The following is a 27,661-nucleotide window of genomic DNA, read 5'->3' as shown; positions in this document are numbered from 1 at the left end:
TATCATCCAAGGGACTTGAATGTTCTGACTTCTGCTGGAGATATTTTCCCATAGTTCCTTCTTTTCTTTGTACTTTGTACTTCCATACAGACAGGTTAGCAGTCATTGTAAATTTTTAGGTCCAGCTGTGACCCTAATTTCAATTAGATTTTTTTGTTCATTTGTTATTTGTATGCTCATGCCATCTTTCCAGAGAAGGGAAATTCCTCCAGAGAGGCCTATAGAGGATTGGACCAATAATTGGGGTAACCAAAATGTCTAATAAATGAGTTTGTTTTCTTATAATTTGTTTTGGTTTCTGAAATGAAGATAATTTCAGGGTCATTACTATGAATGCAATGTTTTAAATGATCCCTGGTGTCTTTCTGGCCAATGCCTTGACAATTCCAGGCTAAAATTTTCATTTCCCTATGTTTTATGGATGAAATTTTAAAATGATTGTGACTATGAGGGTGACTAATAAGCTTGAAAACATGTAAGAGATTTATATGATGATGAAAAGCAGAAAAAATATAAATATTAAAATAAAAATGAACTTGCACAAGGAAGCGAAAAGTGCTAAAAGTGTTAGTTACCTGGTCTTCATGCCCTGCTTGATAATGGTACTGAGTCATAGCTTGGCAATGCTGGTCCCAATCCCCCTTTTTCCCTTGGTCCCGTTCTTGAATTTCAGGTTCATTCTGATACACACTATTATCAGCTTGACTGTCAGCATCCATGAAAATGGGATTGTCAAAATTCAGATTCCTTGCAACAATGTCTCTGGCTCTCTTTCCCTTCCTATGGCTAGAGCATTCTCCTGCTACATTGTGACTTCCAATCTCCTCAGAGAATACAGCAGTAACATGATACCCATCAGATGGCTTTTGAAAAACCACTTTGTTTGCAGCTACATCTTTCTTCTTTGACATTTTTCTGTTGATAATTATTGGAGAACCATCACCATACTTTGGATTCATAGCCATGACATCTTGAAGTGATAAATTGGTTTGCCCAAATTTGAAAAGAGCTTTGTTAGCCTGGGCTCTAACAAAGTTAGCCTTTCTTTCACAATCATTTTCATTATGATCCAAGACAAAGCAAGCTGGACACAAATTTCCTGCTCTATCTTCTAACCGAAAATGGAGCAGGATATTAGTATATGTTTGGATATTGAAATTTATTTCAAGAATGATTACTCGAGGTATTGATAGTAACTAATAAGTGTATAACATGCGCGCCTTGTATTTCACATTATTTTTATACCAATGACCCAGTTATGTTTTTGAAAGCTACCCACACAAATGTTACTGGTCTTAACGCTATTTTGTATTGCTTTTGTTCTTGGTCAGGTCCAAAATTAATTTGTCGAAGTATAGCCTTGTCACTTCTAAAAATGTTTTTAAACCTTTGGATCATTCTATGGTTGCAAGTTTTAGTGTCAAAATTTAGTACCAATCTGGGTAAGTATTTCGGCACTCCTAGCCTTTTGACAAGGAGCTGTATTCCTTCTTTTCAAGGTGTTATGGAAAAAGTTTCTACTGGATTTAGAGCCTCGGTGGATCCAATCATTAATCATGTAATGTCAACTGTAAAACCCTATGAAGCTGTCTACTCTGTCTTTGAAACTACGTAGAGACATTTTGTGGGAGGATTTTTATGGGAAGTCTAGAATGCATATTATTGCTGCAATAAATTTTGTAAACCCACTTCCCTTGGTGAGTTGGGTACTAGGGATCTTGAGAAAAACAATATAGCTTTTACTAGGTAAAATGGCTTGGAGGAGCTTTTCAACTCTTAATTCTCCTCTTGGTCTCTTGTCGAAATCAAATTAATTTTTACGTTCTACTTTCTAGAAATGTACGTCGAGATCGTCTTTGTTTTGGAGGACCATTCTACAGGGAAGAAACGTTTTCTCAGAAGGAGTTCAGGGGTGAAAAAGCGGGGCTACAACAACCACACCAACAATCGATTAGCAATCTGTATGGACAAACTCCAATATACTTTCTAGAGAATCAACTAGACAGTCAGACTCAATCTAGATAAAAGTATATCAAACAGTTTATATCTCAATCTCTCGATTTGATATTTACTCAAGCAAAAAGAAATCTGCGAGTCTTTATCAAAGAGAGATAACTTGGATGGTACCAAAGACCAATATCCAAGTGTCAATCAATTTAAATCAATAACCAAAAGGTCGTATTCTAATTGAATGAAAAACACACAACCTGTGATATTTCAATTATATAACAAAATATAATGCGGAAAAGAAATAACACAGACACCAGAATTTTGTTAACGAGGAAACCGCAAATGCAGAAAAACCCCGGGACCTAGTCCAGATTGAACATACACTGTATTAAGCCCCTACATAACTAGCCTACTCCAAATTAACTTTGGTCTGGACTGTAGTTGAACCCCAATCAATCTCATACTGATCCAAGGTACAGTTATGCTCCGACGCCTCTGATCCCAGCAGGATGCTACGTACTTGATTCCCTTAGATGATCTCACAACTAAGAGTTGTTGCGACCCATAGTCGAAGATTTTAATAAACAAATCTGTATCACACAGAAAAGTCTACGATAATATATAAATCCGTCTCCCACGAATATACCTACGAGTTTTGTTCCGTCTTTTGATAAATCAAGGTGAACAGGAACCAATCAATAAACCGATCTTATATTCCTGAAGAACAGCCTAGTATTATTGATCACCTCACAATAATCTTAATCGACACAGCGAAAAAAAATATTGTGGAATCACAAACGATGAGACGAAGTGTTTGTGATTACTTTTCTATCTTGCCTATCGGAAATGTAAAATCTCAAGCCAATTATTTCAATTGTACTCGTACGATAGAAACAACAAGATCGGATCACACAACTACAAGAAAAGTAGTATCGGTCTGGCTTCACAATCCCAATGAAGTCTTTAAGTTGTTAACCTGGTTTAGAAGAAGAAACCAAAGGTTAAAGGAGAATCCACTCTAGCTATCCAACTAGTATCACACGTAAGGTGTGGGGATTAGGTTTCCCAGTTGCTAAAGTTCTCCCATATATAGTTTTCAAATCAGGATTTTCAATCAATGTTAGCTTGGTAACAAAGCATTCAATATTCACCGTTATATGAAAACCTGATTAGATTCAAGCTAATATTTCTCAACCGTTGGATCGAAAACTTAGCTTGTTACACACAAATGAAATGTCCAATTTTGGGTTTACGAACCGTTCCCAAATATTAACATTTGTTGGTTCAACAATAGTTAACCAAATGGTTAGCCATATGATTACTTTCATATCAACCATATTCTTCTTCACCATAACTAGTTCAAATGACTCAAATGAACTAGTTAGACAGTTGTTCAATTGCTTAGATCTTGTGTAACTACAAAAGACACAATCTAAGCAAAAACGGTTTGATTCACTCGAATCGGTTCATGAACTTTATAGCCATGGTTTGCAAAAGCATTCCTTTTTTTAAATAAACATGAGTTCAAGAACAACCGGTTTTAGATATAACCTGCTCAAGTTCGCGGACTGGGTTCGCGGACTTAAGCTCATGTAAGGAGTTCACAAACTCCAGCAGAAATTCTCGGGTCGAGAACTTCCGCCAGTTCGCGGACTGAGTTCGTGGACTTAGTTCGCGGACTTGGCTCACGCCACTTCCATTTCTCTTGATCAACAAAGTTCGCAAACTTTGGTTCAAGGAATAAGAACTTATACATATATGTGTTTCCACAACAATGCTTATATCCTACAAATAGTTATGTAATCTAAACTCTCATTTCAATCATTGAAACATTCCCAGAGGACGGATATAGCCTTTATTCATAGACTATTTTTCGTCAGAGCAATTTTCAAAGTGATTGAAACATAACATGACTTTCGTCACTAGGTAAAGATGAATTCGGCTAAAGCGAAAGCTTACCAACACATATTTCGAGAAATAGATGGGCGAGATAAAATCGGCTCGAAATAGCAAATGTGCATAATGAAAGTCTATATATCAAAATGACTTTTGTCCCAAGAGTAGGAGATAGAATAGATAGACTTTTGAGTGACAGAAAAGTTCAAGTCTCCACATACCTTTTAGCCGATGAAGATCCACCAGTTCCTTGAGTAGTCCTTCGTCTTGTGTGATGATTGCCATGGAGTTCTTGAGCTCAACTACACTTTCTATCCTAGTCCGAGATCTTTAGCTATGTAGGCTAGAAATCAAGACTTATACTTTTGATCACTAACATTGACAAACATGCTTGAGATAGCAACGCATGCGAGTTCGACCGAGCAATGCTCTAACAATCTCCCCCTTCGTCAATTTTAATGACAAAACTATTAATACATATGGAATACAAAAAATAAATAAATTAACTTTTGTGGCTCCTATTCCACATGCCTAATCTTTAACACTACTCGAAATCTTCGTCACTTCCAAGTACTCCAATGATCCCAAAGGTTGTAAGTTTAGCATCATCGTTGTTGAAAATCCGTAGCTATAAAAATAAGAAAACAATAGTTCTCAATCATTGTTATACAGTGTCATAGTATCATTACACAACGTCAAAGTTCAATACTCCCCCTTCCATAATGATCCGTAGCTATAACATAATGATTGTTATACATACATATCATTTTTATGTATTTGTAGTGTGAACTACATATTAATTCTCCCCCTTTTTGTCAATAAAATTGGCAAACGTACAAGAACGGGATCCTAATGAAATTTCCGAAAGAGACATTTCTTGAACAAAAGAAAGCAAAAATATCAACTTGTTCTTTAAATGCAATCATAAAGCCGAAGCTTAATGCATTCATCAAGGAGTTTATAAAGATACAAGATAACCCCGATAATATTCCACAGCCGCACTCCCCAGAAAGATATGGCAATTAAGCGCAAGTTCAAAAGAATTCTCCCCCATCAAATGTCATTCCCGAAAGAACAACAAGAGCGACCTTAATTTCGAAAGAAATGAAGGATTTCTTTGGACATAACAAATCACATACAAGTATGAATTTGAATCCAAAAAGTTTAATTAAATTAACCACAAGAGAACCCATGATTAATTTAATCGACAAATGCTCAAACATAAGTGAGCTTATGGAGTCTTAAAAAATACAATTAGATTAATCAGAAGAGAATCCATAATTAATCTAATTGAAATACACAACCAAATTAATCACAAAAGTAATCAATTTAGTTGGTCATGCTCGATATAAGAAAACTTACGGAGCAACAACTAAATAACCAAACAAGATGATTAACTTAGTTGAAAATTCTTGACATAAATACCTTACGAAACAACAACATAGCTAATCAAAAATAATCAACTTGGTTGTTTAATGCTCACCATAATACACTTTACGGAGCCTCACAGTAATACATACAATATGGATCAGGGAAGATCAATTACTGCGGAATACACAAGGATTCATTCTATTTTCCATCACCATTCGCATAATGTCATATAATAGACATAATCCTTGCAAACAAAAGATTTTAACCTATCTTCCATCAATAATTGACAATATAGGCTTAACTTTTGTATTTGTCAAAAGTCCATTCATTCTTTTATCAATACATGCATATCGACATACGAAAGACTTTACTTTTGATAAGATATGGGACGGTCAAGTTTACGGACGTAAACACACAAATCCCATAACAATATTGGAATATATAAAACCATAAAGATTAATACTGCAAAAATCATCTTCCAAACAAATTTAGAATTTAAACCAATAAATCTAAAAACATGAAGATGAAAACGTTGGACACAGCTATGTGTAATCACAATAATGGCTATTCCAAACTCTAGTTATTCTTCTAATAAAAATAGAAAATAGAAGATTTACTAGGCAATAAGACCTATAAAGAATTCTTTATCGTCCCCGAACTCCTTGTCGTCAACATCCATTGGGACATAAGGTTCATTAAGGTAGGAGTTTATATCAATAAACCTTCTCGGCTGATGTTGTCGAACCAGGGCCTTCTGAATCTTATACACAAAAGCCTTTATTTGTTGAATCTCCTTTCGCATCTCCTTCAACTCTTCAAGAACACCATAATACTTCTGAGAGTTTGAAGGAACGGCTCTTGACTTCCTCATATTCCTTCTTTTTCTTTTCAAGGTAGGAGATAACGGAGATTTTTCTTTTTCCTTCATGATTGATGGCTTAACAATCACATTAACATCTTTTCCATCAGAAGACATCATGCTTGGAGTATCCATAACGCATGGGTTTGTGAGAGGAAATCACAAATTGAACTCAACAAGTAGTCTTGAGATAAAAAGAGGTTTTGAGGAAGGAAAAAGGAATGTAGGGTTTCGAAACATTTAAACAGGTTCGTACACGTCCAACTCACAACCCTATAAAGAGTCGAATTGTCGATAATAACCCTCCTTTGTTAATAGACAGGAAAGAACAAAAAACTAAGAAAAAGAACGAAAAACTTTTCTTAAAGCCTGAGAGGTACAAAATCATTGTCTCTTTTGATTAGGCACATGAGACAAGATTTCCAAAACAACACAATCAAGTTGCGTTGCGGTGAACAACAATTTGTCCACCATTTTCCTCTTGAGAGGAATCCTCAGACTTCTGTCTATCAAACCGATTTCACCATACCTTCTCCTCTAATGGTCTTGGTTTGTTCTTGGAAACTAGCTTCTTAGATGAAGATAAAATCCTACATACCTCAGCGGTCTTCTGATCAAGTTTAAGCTTCCTTGCTAAATGATTTGCTTTTCGTTGAAGTTTGCTGACATGCCTCAATTGGTGTTTGTACCTGTAACACCTTGAAGAACAATACGAACACGTCAAACTAGGATAAAAGTCAGGCTTCTGATATGTGCACGCAGCTAGACACATGGTGGAACCTGAAACATTACCAATAGAGTTTCCAAGAATTGGGTCAAGTTTTTCTTCCAGATTAGTTGGGTTCTCTTCTGAAAGAATATCAAGATTGATGTATGTATTGCTACAATTATCAAAATCAATATTTTCACCAAGAAGTGCAACACTTGATTTCTCGTCTTCATTAGAATCATAGTTGTCAGACATTTTATCAAGAGTTTACGCAAGACCTTTGTTCCCAGTGTATTTTCTACGATTTGGACACTCGTTTGCAAAATGACCAAATCCTTTACACTTAAAGCACTGAGGCATATCCTCATCATCAGTCTCATCTATTTCCCCGTTTTTAGGAGGAATACGATTATGAGGTTTAACTGATGCCTTAGGCTTATCTCTGGAGAACCGTGTACTTCTCTTCAACAGAAGATCCCTAAACTGTCTTGTGATCATCGAGACTGACTTGTCAATATCTTCATCTGATGAATCTGTCTCAGAGTGAGATATACACTTTTTTACTCTTATCAAGTAATTTAGTATCCTTGTGTGCTTTGAACGCAACATCCTTGGTTTTGGATGAATGTTCGTGATCAAATATCTTAAGCTTCTCAACCAGCGTATTTTTGGAAAGATTATCAAGGTTATTTCCCTCAACGATGGCATGCTTCTTAGAATCGTATCTATATGGAAGCGATCTGAGAATTTTCATCACAATGTCCTTTTCAGGAATAGTCTTACCCAATACAAAGGATGCATTAACAGTTTCAGACACTTTGTGATTAAATTCATCAAATGTTTCTTCGTCTGTCATACGAAGGTTTTCCCAATCGGAATTAAGGTTTTGAAGCCTAGCTTCCCTTTCACTAGAGTTACCTTCGAATACGGTTTCCAAGATATCCCAAGCTTCTTGCGACTCAGTGCAATTAGTCACATGGTGCTGAAGATTTGGGGTAATGGCATGTATAATGGCATTCAAACCGTCGGAGTTTTGCTTTGCAACATTTATCTCGGCAAGGGTGTATTCACCAATAGGTTTGGGAACGTTTATATCTCCAACTGCCACAACGGGAGGATTATATCCATTAACAACATATACCCATGATTGAAAATCACGCGCTTGAAGAAAAGCTCGCATAGCAATTTTCCACCAAAAGTAATTTGAGCCAACGAAGACTGGTGGTACGTTAATAGAGATAGCACCTCTGTCCATAGAGTCAGATCGCTACAAACACAGACTTGTAAGGTCTTAAACGTGTTTGCCTACTCTGATACCAATTGAAAAAGCGGGGGTACAACAACCACACCCAACAATTCGATTATCAATCTATATGGACAAACTCCAATACACTTTCTAGAGAATCAACTAGACAGTCAGACTCAATCTAGATAAAAGTATATCAAAAAGTTTATATCTCAATCTCTCGATTTGATCTTTACTCAAGCAAATAGAAATCTGCGAGTCTTTATCAAAGAGAGATAACTTGGATGGTACCAAAGACCAATATCCAAGTGTCAATCAATTTAAATCAACAACCAAAAGGTCGGATATTCTAATTGATTGAACAACGCACAACCTGTGATATTTCAATTATACAACAAAATATAATGCGGAAAAGAAATAACACAGACACCAGAATTTTGTTAACGAGGAAACCGCAAATGCAGAAAAACCTCGGGACCTAGTTCAGATTAAACACACACTATATTAAGCCGCTACAAACACTAGACTACTCCAAATTAACTTCGGTATGGACTGTAGTTGAACCCCAATCAATCCCACACTGATACAAGGTACAGTTATGCTCCTACGCCTCTGATCCCAGCAGGATGCTACGTACTTGATACCCTTAGTTGATCTCACCCACAACTAAGAGTTTCTACGACCCAAAGTCGAAGACTTTAATAAACAAATCTGTATCACACAGAAAAGTCAACGATAATAGATAAATTCGTCTCCCACGAATATACCTACCAGTTTTGTTCCGTCTTTGATAAATCAAGGTGAACAGGAACCAATCAATAATAACAGCCTTATATTCCCGAAGAACATCTTAGTATTATCAATCACCTCACAATAATCTTAATCGACGTAGCGAAAAAAGATATTGTGGAATCACAAACGATGAGACGAAGTTTGTTTGTGATTACTTTTCTATCTTGCCTATCGGAGATATCAATCTCAAGCCAATTATTATAATTGTACTCGTGCGATAGAAACAACAAGATCAGATCACACAACTACGATAAAAGTAGTATCGGTCTGGCTTCACAATCCCAATTAAGTCTTTAAGTCGTTAACCTGGTTTAGAAGAAGAAACCAAAAGTTAAAGGAGAATCGACTCTAGCTTAGCACAACTAGTATCACACAGAATGTGTGGGGATTAAGTTTCTCAGTTGCTAGAGTTCTCCCTTATATATACTTTCAAATCAGGGTTTGTAATCAATGTTAGCTTAGTAACAAAGCATTCAATATTCACCGTTAGATGAAAACCTGATTAGATTCAAGCTGATATTTCTCAACCGTTATATCGAAAACTTAGCTTGTCACACACAAATGAAATGTCCAATTTTGGGTTTATGAACCGTGCCCAAACATTAACATTTGTTGGTTCAACAAGTCAACCAAAAGGATAGCCATATGATTACTCTCATATCAACCATATTCTTCTTCACCATAACTAGTTTCAATGACTCAAATGCACTAGTTAGAGAGTTGTTCAATTGCAAGGAAATCTTATGTAACTACACAAGACACAATTGAAGAAAAATTGGTTTGATTCACTCCAATCGGTTCATGAACTTTATAGCCACGATTTGCAAAAGCATTCCTTAGTTTATTTAAACATTAGTTCAAGAACAACCGACTTTAGATATAGCCTGCTCAAGTTCGCGGACTGGGTTCGCGGACTTAAGCTCATGGAAGGAGTACACAAACTCCAGCAGAAAATCTCGGGTCGAGAAGTTCCGCAAGTTCGCGGACTGAGTTCTCGGACTTGGCTCACGCCACTTACAACTTCACTTGATCAACAAAGTTAGCAAACTTTGGTTCAAGGAATAGGACTTATGCATATATGTGTTTCCACAACAATGCTTATATCCACCAATGGTTATGTAATCTAAACTCTCATTTCAATCATTGAAACATTCTCAGAGAACGTTATATAGCCGTTATTCATAGACCATTTTTCGTCAGAGCAATTTTCAAAGTGATTGAAACATAACATGACTTTCGTCACTTGGTAAAGATGAATTCGGCTAAAGCAAAAGCTTACCAACACACATTTCGAGAAATATATAGGCGAGATAAACTCGGCTCGAAATAGCAAATGTGTATAATGAAAGTCTTTATATCAAAACAACTTTTGTCTCAAGAGTAAGAGATAGAGTAAATAGACTTCTGAGTGACAGATAAGTTCAAGTCTCCACATAACTTTTAGTCAATGAAGATCCACCAGTTCCTTGAGTAGTCCTTCGTTTTATATGATGATTGACGTGGAGTCATGAGCTCAACTACACTTTCTATCTTATTCCAAGACCTTAGCTCTAATAGGCTAGTAATCAAGACTGTAGTTGCAGGAAATCCTACACTGCACCCCTCATATGATTTCATTATTAATCAATTCATTTTTAGACTTACACTCTTAATTTTCTTGATCAATCTTTGGATGTTCTTACAAGAAAAGATAAAGAAATCAAGAATGACCTCTGTTCTAGACTTTCTCTCTCCTATTTACTTGTTTCTTACTCAAAAAAGATCTCTCTCATTCCTTTACAACTGAGCGACTATTTATAGGGAAATACATAGTGGATGATAGCTAATCTATCCTTTATTTTCGGAAAAGACTTGCGACATTCTCGCAATCTTACAAATCTTAATTTCGCAAACTCTCTAATTTTCGCAGGACCCTCATATCTTTCTCATGATTTTAGCTGACGTCGTTTATTATATCATTTATGAAATTGTTCTGCGACGTTGTTGTGTTGTGTTGTTGATAATTTCGCTGAGATATTATTGTTGCGAGATTCTGATCCTACATCTTGCCTCTTCTCATATCTTTTCTGCGAAGTAGAGAATGATGTGAGAAATGCCGCAGTTGTTTCTCTCTTCATATTTTGCATTTATCACACATATTCTTTCTTCCATCTATTTCTTGACACGTCTTTTGTAACCGTTGCTTTTTAACCTCTTATATACTTCCGTATTAATCGTGTTTATTTTCTCGAGGAAAAATTCCCTCTCTATATATATTCTCTCTCACTCTCTTTTTCTTTCTTTTTATTTTCTCTGCAACTTCATCGTTCTTCTGCAAATTTCGTTATTACAACTTTTCTTCTTTCTTCTTCAATCTTTTTAGGTTCTTCTTCATCTTCATACTATTTCTTCTGCAGATCTTCATCGTTCGTAATTTTCTTCGAAATAATCTTCCTGCTAATCTTCCTGCTACTGTTTTCCATGGATTCATCAAGGTTAGTTTTCTTTTTTCTTCTTTATGGGTTTTGCTGAAATTGATCTTGTTTATTGCCTTATTTGATGTTGTTTATGTGATTCCCATACTCTTGTTATTTCAGCAAAAGCCCCTCCAACACTAGATTTACAGTTCAGAACCCTAACATTCCCAAATCACAGCATAAGGTTGTTGCGCATAAAAGAAAGTCTGCGAATGATAAGGTAGTAAGAAATACTATCCTTTTCTAATAACAATATTATTGCCTCTGTTTCTTATCTGGATTGTAATTCACAGGGTGATAAGGATGTCAATAAACCTCTCAAGAAATATCACCACCTTAAAACTGTTCCAACTTCTGTTCCCTTCCACTTACTCATCTCTTCTAAATCTCCTGCGACATCTTCGCAAGATAAACCTTTATCTCCAATTCGCGAAAAAGCTGCCTCAGACTTCATTTCTTCAGCTGACCTTTCAGTGATTGAAACCCCCCTTTTTGTTCCTATGAATGAAACCTCTTCTCTTCTTATTGAGAATGTTTCTCAACCTTCTATTATTGCCAATTCTCTACCTGAGTCTCTTCCTCTTTCGAAAGAAACCGTGGAAGGAATAGATATTATTTTCAAAGTTTTATCTGAAGTCCTGGATGATGGCAAGAAGTCTTCTATTGATCTTATCAAGTCTAATGTTTGCGAAATTCTGAGCAAGCATTTAGGTTCTGACAGAGCTGCTTCGCGGACAGCTTTGGAAAAAGAATGTAATGCTCTTCGTATCGAAAATCAAAAGCTTCAGAATGTTTTGTTGGATCGTGACAATCTTTGCAAGAAGAATTATGAATTGAGAGGTATGATTTTCTTATCTGTGTCTTTAATTTGCCTTTTTAATGGTTTTATCCTTCCCATATTTAATTATCCTTGAAATCCCTCTTTCGCATGTTAAGCCTTAAACCAGAAACGAATAATGGAGAGATATCAATTTGAATCTGTTGTTGAAAAATCCTGTGTTGATAAAGAAATCTTGATGGATCAATATAACCAATTAGATAACCTCTATTCATATTCTCTTGATCATATAAATAATCTTACCGATGAAAATACCCAATTAGTTCAAAGACAAGATTTATTAAGTAATGAAGTATCTCGCCTTTCTTATTCTTTAACTAAAGCTAATTTAGGGATGTAAACTTTATCAGATGAGAATAAAACCTTATCTCAAGAGAAGCGAACTTATTTAAACAAGATGGCGATATCTTCGCAACAACTTAGTATTTTTCAAAATGTATGTGATGGCCAAGAGCAATCTCTTCGCTCTTTGAGAAATGAACTTAAAGAAATAATAGAGTCATCTATCGCTGAAAAAGATACACTCATTCAAGGTAGAATAACTTTAAGTGTAAAGGCGAATCAACTTAAAGAACAATATTCCAAATTAGAAGAATCTTATTCTTCTCTTGCGAAGAAAAATGACTTTCTTATTTCTAAAGAGAAAAATCTTCAGTCTCGACTTAAAGGTTTAGTTGGAGATAAATTTGATGACGCAATGGACCGTTGGGAGAATAGTTGTATGTCCTTGATTCAACACCTTATTTCGCAAAAGGAAGGTAGTCATAATAGTTTGACTGCCTTAATTATCTTTTCTTTGTCATATATTTCTGAGATCTTTATCTTAATGAGATTTTGTATTCTATCTTTTGCAGAGTCTGAGAAGAATCTTCATTACTTCATTTCTGTTTTGGAGGCTAAATATGCCAAAATTCGCAATGAAAATGCATTGCTCGTCTCAATCGTTACTGGTTTTCGCGACCGAGCAGAAAGAAGACTTGATTATCTTGCTTATTTTAAGGATATTCAAGATAGGAATCATCAGAGAGCACTTCTTCGCCAAGTTCATCTCTGGGCTGAAGTCCTTGTAAATGATATTTTATTGTCCAAATCTCTTCCTCCTACATCAATTGAACCTTTGGAAGTAGATGATGATGAAATTCCTCGTCCTGCTGATAGTGATTATGATTATGAAAGTGGTGCAGAGGATGATCTCTTGGAAGGTGAGGAAGAAATTCCTTCTAAGGAAGCATCTGCTGGTGTTAATCAAAATGAGAAAGAAATATCTCCTGAAGAAGTAATTGCTGGCGATAATCAAGGTGCTAGTCAAGGCGAAGATCAGAACCGAAATGAAGGAGAGACTTGCGATAATGAGAATATTGGTGAAGAATGTCTGTTATCTTCTGCTACTGGAATTAACACTGAAGCTTGAGCTTCTTATTTAGTTTTATCTTCTTGAATTGTCTTAATTTTATTACTTTTGCGAATAATATTCTTCAACCAACTTTGGAATCAATTATCCTTTTAGTATTTTGCTGATGAGAAAGATAATGCTTCTTGTTTATTGATTCCCATACTTTCCTCTCATTATCTTTCTTGCAAAAAATAATCTGTTACGAATACTTATAGATATTTTGTTTTATCATGTGGTCTTATTTTGCCTTCCTAATTAAAGGTCTTATCATGCCACCTCTTGTCATTGCGACAAAATCGCAGGACGTCTTTGCACTTTCATGCAAAAACCCATTGATCTTGCCTTAAATTTTTCTTTTGTATTATGGCCTCTTCAGGAATGTTGCGACAATATGACAGGCCTAAATATTCTTGCGAAAATAAAGCCCCATGACATTGCCGTCTTGCGACGAAATCGCAGGACGTCTTCGCACTTTCATGCGAAAACCCATTGATCTCGTCTTATCTTTTTCTTTTGTATTATTTCCTCTTAAAGATTGTTGCACAAATATGACAAGCCTTAATACTCTTGCGAATAGAAATCCTCATGACATTTGCGTCTTAAGATACTTATCAGCTCCCTAATGGAGGGTGCCGCCCTTATCTTCCCCCTGGTTGCCCCTTCAAGGAGGCGTACTTCTACCATACAAGGTTAGCTCCTCCCATCCAGTATTAACAACAACCATTTGTTTTCGCAGCATCTTATCCCTTTTACCTATAAGGCTTATGGTTACGAGACTGCACCCTAAGTGGGGTTTTCTTCGGGCCGAGTGCAGTATAAGCCAAGACTTGTCAAGAATGGCAAGGACGCTTCAAACGTCCCTGGCACTCTTGACTCAACCGTGCACCTCGGCGCCTTGATCAGATCTGCACTCCTTGGGAGAGTCCTTATTACCTTAGTCGCCCAACCCAAGTCATATGCTTAAGCTGAGAATCCAAGGTGCCTCTCCCGGATGGGCTTTATTGACCCCAAATCTCCATGACTCGGGTTCCGGTGGCGGTGTAGCCTTTCCCTGAGCCATGAAACAGGTACCCCCTACTATGACGTACTTTAGGTCTTACATTTGCCTCTTGCGAAATTTTATTCGCGAACTAGGGTGTACGCCATAAAGGTTCGCCCCTTTCTTTTATGTCATTGTTCTGTGATTATCTCTGCGAAAATTTTGCATATCATGATCTTGTTTTGATATGAGTATTCTTGCAATTATTCTTTCAGAATCCATAACTTCTCAAAGCTTCTTACAGATAATATTTTTTTTAAGTACAACCTGTTCCATGGTTTGTCTAGTCTATGACCAACATCTCTACCTTCTGGATCCATTAATCTATAAACTCATGTTCCAACTATCTCCTTAATGATGTAAGGTCCATCCCATTTTTGCGCTAATTTTCCACCATTTTCATTATGATCCCGTTCTTGTACCTTTGCCAATTTTATTGACAAAAAGGGGGAGAAATAACGTAGTTCACACTACAAATACATATGGTTTTCGGATCATTGTGTAAGGGGTTTCCATGATCGAGATGGAGTATTGACTAAGGGGGGGTGATACATATCACCGTAGTATTATTGTTAAAGTCGTGATACAATTGGACTTTGATATTACATAATAATACTATGACATTGTATAATAATGATCGAGAATCTCGATTTCTCTCATTTTTATAGCTACGGATCTTCAACAACGGTGATACTAAACTTACAACCTTTGGGATCATTGGAGTACTTGGAAGGACGAAGATTTCAGGGAACGTTGAAGATTAGACTATGGAATAGGAGCCACTAAAGTTTATTTTTTTGTATTTCATATGTATTAATAGTTTTGTCACTAAAATTGACAAAGGGGGAGATTTTTAGAGCATAGATCGGTCGACCTCGCATGCGTTGCTATCTCAAGCATGTTTGTCAATGTTAGTGATCAAAACTATGAGTCTTGATTTCTAGCCTAAATAGCTAAGTCTCGGACTAGGATAGAAAAGTGTAGTTGAGCTCAAGGACTTCATGGCGATTCATCATACAACGACGAAGATCTATATAAGGAACCGTGAAACCTCATCAACAAAAAGGTATGTGGAGACTTGAACTTATCTATCACTCAAAAGTCTATCTATTTTATCTCCTATTTCTTATGAGACAAAAGTCGTATGCTATATCGACTGAATCATACATATTTGATATTTCGAGCTGAGCATTCATTGCTTATATTTTATCTCGAAATCGTGTGTTGGTAAAGCGTTTCGCTTTGATCAAGTTTATCTTCACCTAGTGACAAAAGTCATGAAAAGTTTCAATCACTTTGAGAATTGCTCTGACGTGAATCGGTCTATGAATAGCGGCTACATAGCGTCCTCTGAGAATGTCTCAATGATTGAAATGAGAGTTTAGATTACATAACCATGTATTCCTTGAACCGAAGTTTTCCAACTTTGTTGATCAAGAGAAATCGGGAGGATTGTGGAATTGGCTTGCCAAGTCCGCGAACTCAGTCCGCAAACTCAGTCCGCGAACTGTCGGAAGTTCTCGACCGAGAATTTCTGCTGGATTTTCCAAAATTCGTTTGTGTGCTAATTCCGCGAACTGGCGGAAGTTCTCTTTCCGAGAATTTCTGATGAGTTTGGAAAACTCAACCGATTAACTTAAGTCCGCGAAATTGTTTGTGAACTTAAGAGGTTATGATCTAAAGATGTGCTCTGAACATGAAACATTAAATTACTAAGGAATGCTTTATGCAAACCGTGGCTATAATGTTCATGATCCGATTCAATCGAATCCAATCATCTTTGTTTCAATTATGTCTTGTGTAGTTACATAAGATCTCATAGAAATTGATCAACTCTTTAACTAGTTCATTTGAGTCAATTGAACTAGTTATGGTGAAGAAGAACAAGGTTAATATGAAATGCTCATATGGTTAACCTTTTGGGTTACTATGTTGAACCAACATACACGTACACGTTTGGGCATGGTTTTCACGAACCCAGTAAACGTATACCCAAGTGTGTGTGACAAGCAAAGTTTTCGATCTAACGGTTGAGAAATATTAGCTTGAATCTAAATCAGGTTTTCATCTATCGGTGAATAAGGATTGCTTTGTACCTAAGGCAAAACCCTGATTTGAAGGCTATATAAAGGAAACATCTAGCATTGTGCAAAACTAATCCTCACACGTCTGTGTGATACTAGTGCGCTCGCTAGAGTCGATTCTCCTTTAACCTTTGATTTTCTTCTCTAAAACCAGGTTAACGACTTAAAGACTTCATTGGGATTGTGAAGCCAGACCGATACTACTTTTATCGTAGTTGTGTGATTTGATCTTGCATCTTCTATCGTACGAGTACAATCGATTGATTGGCTTGAGATCGTGAGAATTCTCCGATAGGAAAGACAAAGAAGTCACAAACATCTTCGTCTCACTGTTTTTGATTCCTCGACAAACCGCCTGTGTAGTCAGGAAGGATTGTAGAGAGGTGATTGATTAATCTAGGCTGTTCTTCGGGAATATAAGACCGGATTATCAATTGGTTCCTGTTCACCTTGATTTTATATCTTACGACGGAACAAAACCTAGGGTTTATCTGTGGGAGACGGATTTATCCTTTGATAGACTTTTCTGTGTGAGACAGATCTGTTTATTATCAAGTATGTGATTTTGGGTTGCAACAACTCTTGGTTGTGGGTGAGATCAGCTAAGGGAATCAAGTGCGTAGTATCCTGCTGGGATCAGAGGCGTAGGAGTACAACTGTACTTTGGATCGCTGGGATACTGATTGGGGTTCAACGTCCAGTCCGAAGTTAGCTTGGAGTAGGCTAGTGCCTGTAGCGGCTTAATACAGTGTGTATTCAATCTGGACTACGTTCCGGGGTTTTTCTGCATTTGCGGTTTCCTCGTTAACAAAAAATCTGGTGTCTGTGTTATTTCTTTTCCGCATTATATTTTTTATATAATTGAAATAATACAGGTTGTGCGTTAAATTTTAATCGATTATAGATCCGACCTTGTGGTTGTTGATTTCATTGATTAACACTTGTACATTGGTCTTTGGTACCGCCCAAGTTATTCCTTGTATTTGATAAAGACTCGCTATTGTTTTTAGCTTGAGTAAAAATCAAATCAAGAGAGAGATATTAACTCCTTGAGATACTTTTATCTAGATTGAGTCTGACTGTCTAGTTGATTCTCTAGCAAAGTATTTCGAAGTTAGTCCATACAGATTGCTAATCGAAATATTGGGTGGTGTTGTTAGACCCCCGCTTTTTCACTATGAAAATTATGTCAAGAGACAAATCCATGAGGTTGAATATGCCTAAAATCTCTATCATCAGCCGAATCACAGAAAAATCTTGGATGAGTCCACCTAGAAATTAGTTGAAAATTAACATTGATGGTGCTTGGAACCCTAATTCTGAAATTGTGCGAATGGGTTTCTTAATAAGAGATTCTTCTCATCGGTTTATCTATGCAGAGTCGAAGAACTTGACTTTCCTTCCATCGAAGAAGCAGAAGTTTGTTGAAACAGAGACACATTAAGAGTTGCGAAAGAAATGAAGATGGATCATATTATAATTGATTTCGTTGCTGAAAAAGTCATTGAGGAGATCAATAGGAAGAATTTCGTGGGGATCTAAGAACGTACAACATGTTTCAAGATATCAGATCCTTGATATCTTTTAATTTTGTTAACCGTACTTGTAATGGGTTAGTTTGATAGCCATGAGTTAGCCCAATGGGTAAGAAAAATGCAAGCTAGATGGATTGGTCTGATGATTTGTAAGTCTGTTTCTTTATTTGCTTATAAGAAAGGGAAAAAATAATCAAATATATGAAGTAGTCGGTTAAAGTGATGACACGTGTCTACAGGTGATAGCCACATGTTTGTTATATATACGTGTACGCAACTGCTAACTTACCTAACTAGATTTGGATGAAATAGTTGACAACATGAGGTTTTGCTAATCCAAAATCACTAGGAAAAGTAATGCAAATTAGCAATCTTTCGAGAGAGAATTAGGATGAAATAGTTGACAATATGGGGTTTTGCTAATCCAAAATCACTAGAAAAAGTAATGCAAGTTAACAATCTTTCGAGAGAGAAAACTCAAAATACCCCTTTCAAAAAGTTATTTCACACTCTATCCTGCCAAAGATGAGGTTTTCATTTTACCTTCCAAAATCAACCCTTATAATTAAACAAGACAGTATTTCCAAAACAATCCTTTTAATAGATTATTATTATTATTAAATCTTAATATTAGAAATATGTATAATCCGATAATCGTGTTTGTATTCGTTGTGTAGGTGTTTTAAAATATTTTTCAATAACATAAAATTTACAAATATCCATTGTATAGTTTGAGAAATATATCCTTTCTCAATTTCACCCTTTGTTATTCACAGAAATATAATTACAAAATACATAAACTTATCTTTTTTTCTTCCTTGCCTTAAGAATTGGGCAAACATGAAATAAATCGTTTTTGGTGAGACAACGGGAGTACTAGGCTTTTCAAATTTTCTTTCCCAGCCAAAACTTTAAGAAGGCCCAGCTAAAGTCATCCGAAGCTAGTTCCAAAAGAGTGCCACATATCACAACTACTGTAAGAACGTGTCAAACTTTCTGTCATTTGTGTCAAATGTGGCACTTTAACCTCACTAAAGAAAACCACTCATGAAAATGTAAATCTGTTACAAAAACTAAGAGTGTCAAATTCATCTGAGGCACATATTTAAGTGAATGGATGTCCAAAAGAAGGTAGAAGAAGAAGTTATTCACAAGGGAAGATGTCATTGTGGGAAAGTAAGATGGGAAGCAAAAGGTCCATCAAATGTAAATGCAACAAAATGCAACTGTTCAAATTGCTCAGTGAGAGGAAATCTTAATTTCACAATCCCTTCTAAGAATTTCAAATTACTTGACAAATCTCAAGATTTTATTACTACTTATACTTTCGGCACTCATACTGCTAAACACACTTTTTGCAAAGTATGTGGGATCACTTCATTTTATGTTCCAAGGTCTGATCCTGATGGGGTGGCTTTGACGGTTAATTGCGTTGATCCAGGTACACTAAAGCATATTGAGGTCAAGCATGTTGATGGTAAGAACTGGGAGAAGATTTTTGGTGATGGTGCTCACCAAGAAGTAAAACATTGATCTGGAATCTAAAGGCGGAGACTAGAGGGTCCAAAAATTAGCCTAAGTATTTGGTGGACACCATAAAAGTTAAGCATTTTCTTTTTAATATTCTAATAGCAAAAGAAAGAGTTGACAGAAAAAATCACCAAGGGGAGGCCGGAGGGGAAAGATCTTGAACAAGACATAGAGCAGAGGTAATAACAGTGTCTTATTAAAATTCAAGCATGCTTTTGTTTGTGGTGATTTCGTTTTGTTTTCATCTACTTCTGAATTCTGAATAGTGTTGAACTCTTTACCAACTACCCTGATTTTCTAGGGTTAGTCTTGTGTAAACTTGCATATGATATCTGTATGTACAGCAGACATAGGTCATGTATTTTGGTTTCTTGATCTATTGGAGATATTTTGTGATTAGCGAGATTCAGCTGAAATTGACATTTGACAAACCCATGGCGTTAACGGAGAAGTTTTCTGTATGTTTATTAGAGTAATTAGTGGAAAGCACACCCAAAAATGGCAAAATGCTTCGATTAAACCATCAGAAAGTGCAATTAGTCGAAATACATTAGTAAAAGAGTACTCGAAAAAATTTGTTTGCAAACCTGTCATCAGGACTTGAATATTTTCGAGTAAAATGTAGCTGCAGTAAGTAAAGTTCAGTTCAGTGTGTTCTCAACGTCAATCTTGCTATGGGCATTGTTTTAAACCGGGTCTGTACTCTGTAGTATCACAACTAGGTTTGAGGCTTTTAACTGTTTGTAAGGTTTTACTGGATTATCTCCCCAAGATCTCATGGCTAGATAAGAGGATTGATTGGAGTTGACATACATATAGGACAAGCGGCGCAGCTTGTTAGACGACTTTGCGGCGCAGCTTGTTACATAACCCTCTTTTTTTCGAAGCGTGTGGTCTCCGTGCTTCTTCTTTTTGTTATCTCCATGCCTCTTCCTTTCTTTTGTTGGATTAGGTACAAGGAGGAGTTTGCTGTTATGTTCGGATTGACATCACTAAGAATGACTTTAAGACAACACCTTGTGTTTGATTAGGATTCTGTAAGTATTGCTTATTTTTAGTGTCCAGTGAAGAATAATTTGAAATGAATCTTTGAACATTGAAAAACAGGTGACTGAGGAATGAATTCAAATACGACAGTAACACACAAGGGAGGATGTCACTGCCAAAGCGTAAGGTGGGAAGTGCAAGCTCCATCAAGCATTACAGTTTGGAAATGCAACTGTAGTGATTGTTCAATGAGAGGCAACACTCACTTCATAGTCCCATCTACACAGTTCAAACTAGTTGGAGATTCTGAAAAGTTCATCACTACTTACACCTTTGGCACACATACTGCAAAACATACCTTCTGTAAAATCTGTGGCATAACATCATTCTACACTCCAAGATCCAACCCAGATGGCATAGCTGTGACAATCAATTGTGTTGATCCTGGAACAGTGACCCATGTCGAGATTAAGCCGTATGATGGCAGAAACTGGGAGAAGTCTTATCATCAAACCTCTATCGCTTCGTGTTCTAAATTGCAGAGCTAAAACAAGGGTTTCAAGTTTACCCACAAGTTTTCTTTAAGGTCATCAAATTGTTGTTGAACTTAAATGTCTGTAATTGTAGCTGTATTAAGTAGGCGGGATGTGCTCCAAAAGCCTTTGCCGGTAGACAGAGAGAGTTACTCTGAATTTTTTAGAATATCGCTAAAATTTGATTATACCCATGCTTCGCATTAGATTCTTCTACTCTAAATGCAAATAGAGATGATGTTCATATGCAGGTAGGCAGTACATTCTCAAGCAAGCTCTGTTAGAAAGAAACAAGTTGCAGTCTGTTTGAGCTGCCATACTGAAGGGCAAGCTGCCTTGCTTCTTTCATGAGCCAATAAGGTAGAGTGAGACCAGCCAAAATAACCAAAACAACAATCATCTATCTAACAATTTCTTAAAATTGTCATACAACCCATTTTACAAGCAAAATCAGCCCACAAGAACACGACAATCACGAAGAGCTATAGCAGGAAACAACAAGAGATTCTAACAAAATGCTCAAACTTTCCAACAACATTCTTTGGAACTGCCATCATTACCTTCATTGCATCTCCCTGTTCATAAACCATTGCAACACTATCAGCACACAACACGAATCAGGGAATACACTTGATACACTCATCATTCCGGCTATCAATCTCAAGTATTCAATTTCCAACTCTCTTCTTTAGCTTATCTCAACATTCCTGACTTTGTTCCCACACGAGCTTTAGCGCCACTGTTGCTTCAAAGAGCAAACTTGCCTCCTTCATTGAGTTCTTGATCCATGTACTGTAATATTGAAAGAAACAATTTAGATGCCGGCACTTTCAAACTCAATAAGAAGCAGGTTTTATTGCAGTCACAAATGCACTGAATTTATAGCAAGAGTTATCATAAGAAAATTCTGGACTGAAAACGTAAGGCTAATCCCTATGGGCTAAGATTGAGCTGCTAGATTCGCCAAAAAGTGTTTCAAATCAAGAAAAAATTTTGGGGAAAAAAATTAACACTCAATCTGGCTACTTCTCTCCTAACATTTGCTCACAGTCCAACTATCAGCGAGATTGAAACGCTGAATAGTGCGGCGCTCAAAAAGTGACCCTCCCCCGGACGGTTCAGCGCTGGAGAGAATTTCTTTTTGTTTTTAAATAAATCTAAAAAGAACTTGATCGTGACAGTTATTTGTAAATTATAAAGTACTGCCTAATTTGAAAACTGGGAATTGTCTTTCGTCCACACGATTTGAAAAGGGGAGAGAGGGAAATCTGTGGGAACATTTAAAAAATGGAGCCCAACATGCAACCACACGATTAGTTAGTCCTTCACATCTGAATAGTCTTAGGTCCACACGATTAACCTATTTGCCCTAGTGGACAGCGAACAGTGGAAATGACTATGCAAAGGTACTGACTCTCTGAACTACCATTAAATGCGTGATGATTTTAACATGTTAAAAAACCTGTCTGATAAAATTTAGAACGTTGTTTGATTCGGCGTTAAACTCTGACGTTGTACCGTTCCGCGCCCGGCGCTGTTCTGTTCAACTTGGATTAGTAGGTTGTCCAAGTTGACGTGGATGGCCAATCTAACAGCTAGCTAGACATAGGACTTAGCCTAAAGGATAAATATATAAACCAGAAATTTTGAGTATGTGATCTTATGTTGTTTTGAGCTGTTTTTTTCTTTTCTTTTTAAAACCAAGCGATAATCTATTAAACGGCTATATGTGAAGCATTCCTAGAGGCATCGAGCATCAACATTTCAATTTCCATTTTCTCTACTTTTTAACATTCAAGAGTTTTTGAGAACATAAATTTTTTGGTGAAAAAAGAAAGCCAAAAGAAAGGAATGCCAACTCACATTGACTCTTAGCTTTACAAGCATATCGATGTTGAAATGAAATAAAACTAAGGAAACAATGTATGTAACTTCATGGATACAGAAAAATGTAGTTGAAGCTAAAGCAATTTGATGCATCAACAGGTTTAGCCTAAATGGATACAAAAAATCCACGAGAATTTGATGAAAGTCTTGAACCAAATAATCAATACTGGAACCACAAAGTATAATGGACTACCCAACATGAGACCAAACTACTTATAGCAAAGAATTCACACAGGCATTTAGACATTTAGAATTGCAGAAGTGCAAACGAGAATTAACTACTGATTATTTATCATTCCCTTGTTGAGTAAACAAAAATAAAATAAAATCAGCAGCTGATTATAGTACATAACATTGCTTTGCTTCCATATCTTCTGAGGCAATCTGTTTCTGTTCCGCCACCTTAGTATGGAACTTTAGACACCCTTTTTACAGTCAGATCTCCCGTGCAATTCAAAGCCATTTCATTTATAAATGACTTCAAAGAATCGTAGCCATGCTTCCCCTTTTCAACCCGAGGATCACCAAGTGGGGAACAAAATAAGGAGCAAGCTGATTTAGTTTTGAGAGGAAAAATTATTATGCTAAATTAATGATGATCGTGTCTCCCTCCACGCTGTATGTAAGGGTTACCGCACAAACCCAAGATCCAGTTTATGCCTCATTCTTCTATTTCTGTTTCTTTAGATGATGAAGATTGTTTGCCCTAAAGCAACAACTGCTCATCTTATATAGTAAACCCTAAGAAGCATGTCCCTAGAGATTTGGCATTGGCAAACCCTGTCCAACTTGAGCCCATTTGCTAGGCCTAAGTGATGTTGGTGATGGCAGTACCTAGAAATTTGAGCAATTTTGCATAGCGTGAGTAAAATGGTGGCAACAAGTAGCTTCATGCTGTACTGCTGTTGTAATGAAGAAGAGTCTGACTAAGAATTGCAGTGCTCATCTAGCCCTATGCCTATTTGAAAACCAACTTGGCTGCAATGGCGGCAGTCCAGGAGTAATATTAAAAAAGCCAAGGAAAAAGCAAACATTATAAAGTTCAAGTGTAAAAACTGATCTTTGACCTGATTAAGCAACAGAGTTGCTAGTACATGTTAAGAAGAAAATACATACAACTGAAGTTTTGAAGTTAACTATTTCAGGGATATCAACAAAAGGAGCCTTGTCTCAGACTTCAAAAGTGGCAGACAGCATAGCTTGTTAGGCAGCCTTCAATCGTTTCGGGCAGACACCCATAGCTTGTTAGGTTGCCTTAAATCATTCCCAATGTTAAGGAGGTTAGACTACCTTTCCATCCAGCTCTTCTAAATGCACCAAGGCACCAAAAGGTGGAACAGAACACAGTTGCTAGTCTGAAATTCAGGGAGAACGCATGTTGTTCTGTTCATCACATGTTTAGAGTGGATTTCTTCGAAGCAATTTGTACATTCATCTGCTGCCACAGATATGGGATGAAGAGATCTGTGCTTGGGTGAGAGTTCTCTGACAAGATAAGGTACTAGTGCTGCAACAACCTACGACCTAAAATTTACAAATTTTACTTAACAATCAGAGAGACACTTGATGTGAGTAAGGAAGACATGTAGATAAAAACATGAAACAGAAAATTACCTACCATTTATGCAAATCGCTTCCTCGATAAGGATAAAGCTGTTAAAATTCTATGAGGAAGGTACAGGCGGCTTCAAGACCATTGAGCTGCAATAAAAAAGCATGAATATCTGAAAAAAAACATTTAGACAAAGATCTGGCAAGTTGAGTCTGATGCACTCCATTCAGATCTGCATATGAGTCATGGATTTTGAACAAATATATAAGCAGCAAAAATGATCCACATCCTGAAAACAGAAACGTTTGGGCTCATGCTGTTAAACTGTACTTAGATTTTCACTTTTGTTTGAAAGGGTGCCTAGTTTTTACTTGAAAACGTTTAGACTTCAGAGATACAAAACAAGTTCTCAGATACTATAATAATAGAATGAGACCCAAGATTTCTGCTGAAGAGTAAATCTCCGTACAAACTAATTTTTGCATCAAGAACCAATGGGGGCCGACAAATCTAGCAGAAGCAGTAAGACAGGACGAAAGAGAGAGAACGAATATTGCGTATTGCTTATCAGAAGCCTTGTTCTTTCTGTTGAAATAAGGTGGAGAAGCAGCAGTCCAACCCAAGCTAAAATTGAATGGATGTGGAAGGAGCCTTCGAAATCCATCATCTATCCAACGAATTTCATTAATGCAATCAGTAATGCAGAAGGACGACCCGATGTCATTCAGCTTCCAACGCAAACCACGGAATCTGCAAAACCAATTTTAGATCCACAAAAGAAAATTACAACTTCCAGATATGAAGGTCTTTTGTTATAGCTTAAGGGTTAAGTTCTGGTGTCTCAAGTAAGATAAATTGTGAACAGAAATGAGTTCTCACTCTTACAAGAATCTTCATGGCATTCCAACTGCTTGCAAATCCGCGAAGGTGCAGAATACCCACTAATAAGCGAGTATGTCCTACCATGTGAAGCACATAATATGACTCCAAAAACTGTAGGCTGAGAACTTCGGCGATCTGTTTAGAACATGAATACGAACATGGTGACTGTTAAATTTATATTGCACCTGAAAAGAATGTGTTGTCCTTATTTTTCCCTTTCTCAAATGTACATCTTGTTCAAAAAAAGAAAAATTCAGATATAGACGAACCAAACAATAACAAGCACAGATCAATAGTTAGGATAATACTTAACTCGAAAAAGATCAGGAATGCTCTCAATGGCAGCTGAAGCAGCAACACATACAAGAGGCCAAGAGGGTATACTGGATACAGGAACCTGGGCAGAGATGTATACAGTACACCAGTGTCACAACATATCCGCAATTCATTGCTGGAACAAATGCCCAATTATAAAATTTAGGAAGTAATATTTAAAGTTAAACTAAGTTCGGTTAACCCTGAAAACCAAGAGTATAAGTATGGGCGGTAATTTCAACTGAGGGTTATAAGAGCAACACAAACTAAAATCTAGTAAGTTGAGTCTGCAGACTCAATCCAGATCTGGATACGATTCAAGGATTTCCAGAGCAGTGAATATATAAGCAGCAAACAATCTACAACCTGAAAACAGAAACATTTAGGTTCATGCAGTCAAATTGTGCCTAGATATTCACTTTTATTTTGAAAACGGTGCCTAGATTTAAAACACTTACAGATACAAATCATGTTCTCAGATGCTTAGATAATAAAATGAGAGCGAGGATTTTTGCAGAAGGGTGAGTCTCCATAATGGTCTTCCAGGTAAGTTCATCATAGAAACTAATTTTTGCATCATGAACAAATGTGGGCCGACATATCTAGCAGAGAGAGGGAGAGCATAATGTATTGCTTATCGAATACCTTGTTCTTGTTGTTCAAACAAGGTGGGGAAGCAGCAGTCCCACCCAAGCTAGAATTGAATAGATGTGGAAGGAACCCTCGGAATCCATCATCTACCCAAAGGTCATTTATTATAGCTTAACAGTTAAATTCTGGTGTCTCAAGTAAGATAAATTGGGAACATAAATGAGGTCTCACTATTTCCAGAATCTTCATGGCGTTCCAAGAGCTTGTAAATCTCCAAAGGCGCAGAATACCCATTAATAAGCGAGAATGTCCGACCAAATGAGGCACATAATATCCGAGAACTATAGGCTTAGAGCTTCGGCTATCTGTTTAGAACAGGAACACGAATATGGTGATTGTTAAAAATATATTGCAGCTGAGAAGACTTTGTGTTTTCCATCTTTTCCGTATCTCAAAAATACATCTTGCTTATAACAAGAAAATTTGAGATATAAGCGAAGCTCACCATAACAAGCACAGATCTGTAGCCAGGATCATACTTGATTTGAAAAAGATCAGGAAAAATCTCAATGACAGCTGAAGCAGCAACACATTCCGGAGGCCAAGAGGGTATACTGGATACAGGAACCTGGATGGAGATGTACATCAATGTCACGATATATCCACAATGCTCAATAAGAAAATGTAGGAACCATTTAAGGCTAAACTAAATTCGGCTAACCCTGAAGCAAGATTATAAATATGGGGTAATTACAACGAGGGTCATATCAAATTTGAGCAACATAGCAAAAGGGATATAATCACTTTCATGAACTTATAGATATGTGCTCAGAAAGAAATAAACAGGAGTAGTACCATACATAATAACACTAGAGTCTTGTAGAAATATATTTAGGTCCTTAAGTATTCTTAAATGTGTTTATATAAGTAGGACCTGTAATTTTTTTGCAGATCATCTTGCAAAGGTTTGATAGAAATTCTAGTAGTATTTGATTATGCTTCCCTTATTTTTTGGCTGTGTTTGTAAAAAGGGTTGATCCGAAGCTATTTGTAATTCCCTTTTTGTTAATGCATGGGTATTTTCAGCCATTTTTTTTTTTTTTTTTTGCAAAATAGCTAACAGAGCTGTTGCTGAATCCACACGTACCCAGCAGAAGTACCAGTGTTTGCAATAACACGGCAAATTTTTTAAAACAAGGTGTCCTTGTGACACAGA

The 27,661-nt window shown here is 36.7% G+C and overlaps 1 protein-coding gene, 1 long non-coding RNA gene and 1 pseudogene across 6 annotated transcripts in view; 2 read left to right on the top strand and 1 right to left on the bottom strand.

Annotated features, from left to right (window-relative positions):
• Positions 1-19,273: 19,273 nt before the first annotated feature.
• LOC113277747 lies at positions 19,274-19,734 on the top strand (annotated as a pseudogene).
• LOC113277748 (centromere protein V-like) lies at positions 19,729-21,424 on the top strand. Its single transcript, XM_026526751.1, has 2 exons — positions 19,729-19,877; positions 20,806-21,424. The coding sequence occupies exon 2, from the start codon at positions 20,817-20,819 to the stop codon at positions 21,231-21,233; it is 417 nt and encodes a 138-aa protein (XP_026382536.1). The 5' UTR covers positions 19,729-19,877; positions 20,806-20,816; the 3' UTR covers positions 21,234-21,424.
• Positions 21,425-24,106: 2,682 nt separating this feature from the next.
• LOC113282535 overlaps positions 24,107-27,661 on the bottom strand; it is a 4,700-nt gene continuing 1,145 nt past the window's right edge. Inside the window, exons 2-7 of one of the 5 annotated variants that reach the window (XR_003326998.1) lie at positions 26,951-27,073; positions 26,500-26,810; positions 25,853-25,936; positions 25,537-25,674; positions 24,724-25,407; positions 24,107-24,629 (exon numbers count right to left, since the gene is read on the bottom strand). This is a non-coding gene — a long non-coding RNA (uncharacterized LOC113282535). Of the gene's footprint in view, positions 24,630-24,723; positions 25,408-25,536; positions 25,675-25,852; positions 26,811-26,950; positions 27,074-27,661 lie in introns of all 5 variants that reach the window. The other 4 variants (XR_003327000.1, XR_003326999.1, XR_003326996.1 and 1 more) reach the window with 4 other exon arrangements.

The sequence above is a fragment of the Papaver somniferum genome, chromosome 5 (genome assembly GCF_003573695.1).
Source record: "Papaver somniferum cultivar HN1 chromosome 5, ASM357369v1, whole genome shotgun sequence".
Classification (NCBI taxonomy): domain Eukaryota; kingdom Viridiplantae; phylum Streptophyta; class Magnoliopsida; order Ranunculales; family Papaveraceae; genus Papaver; species Papaver somniferum.
The sequence above is the reverse complement of the archived record's forward strand: the minus strand, read 5'-3'. Positions and strand labels throughout refer to the sequence as shown.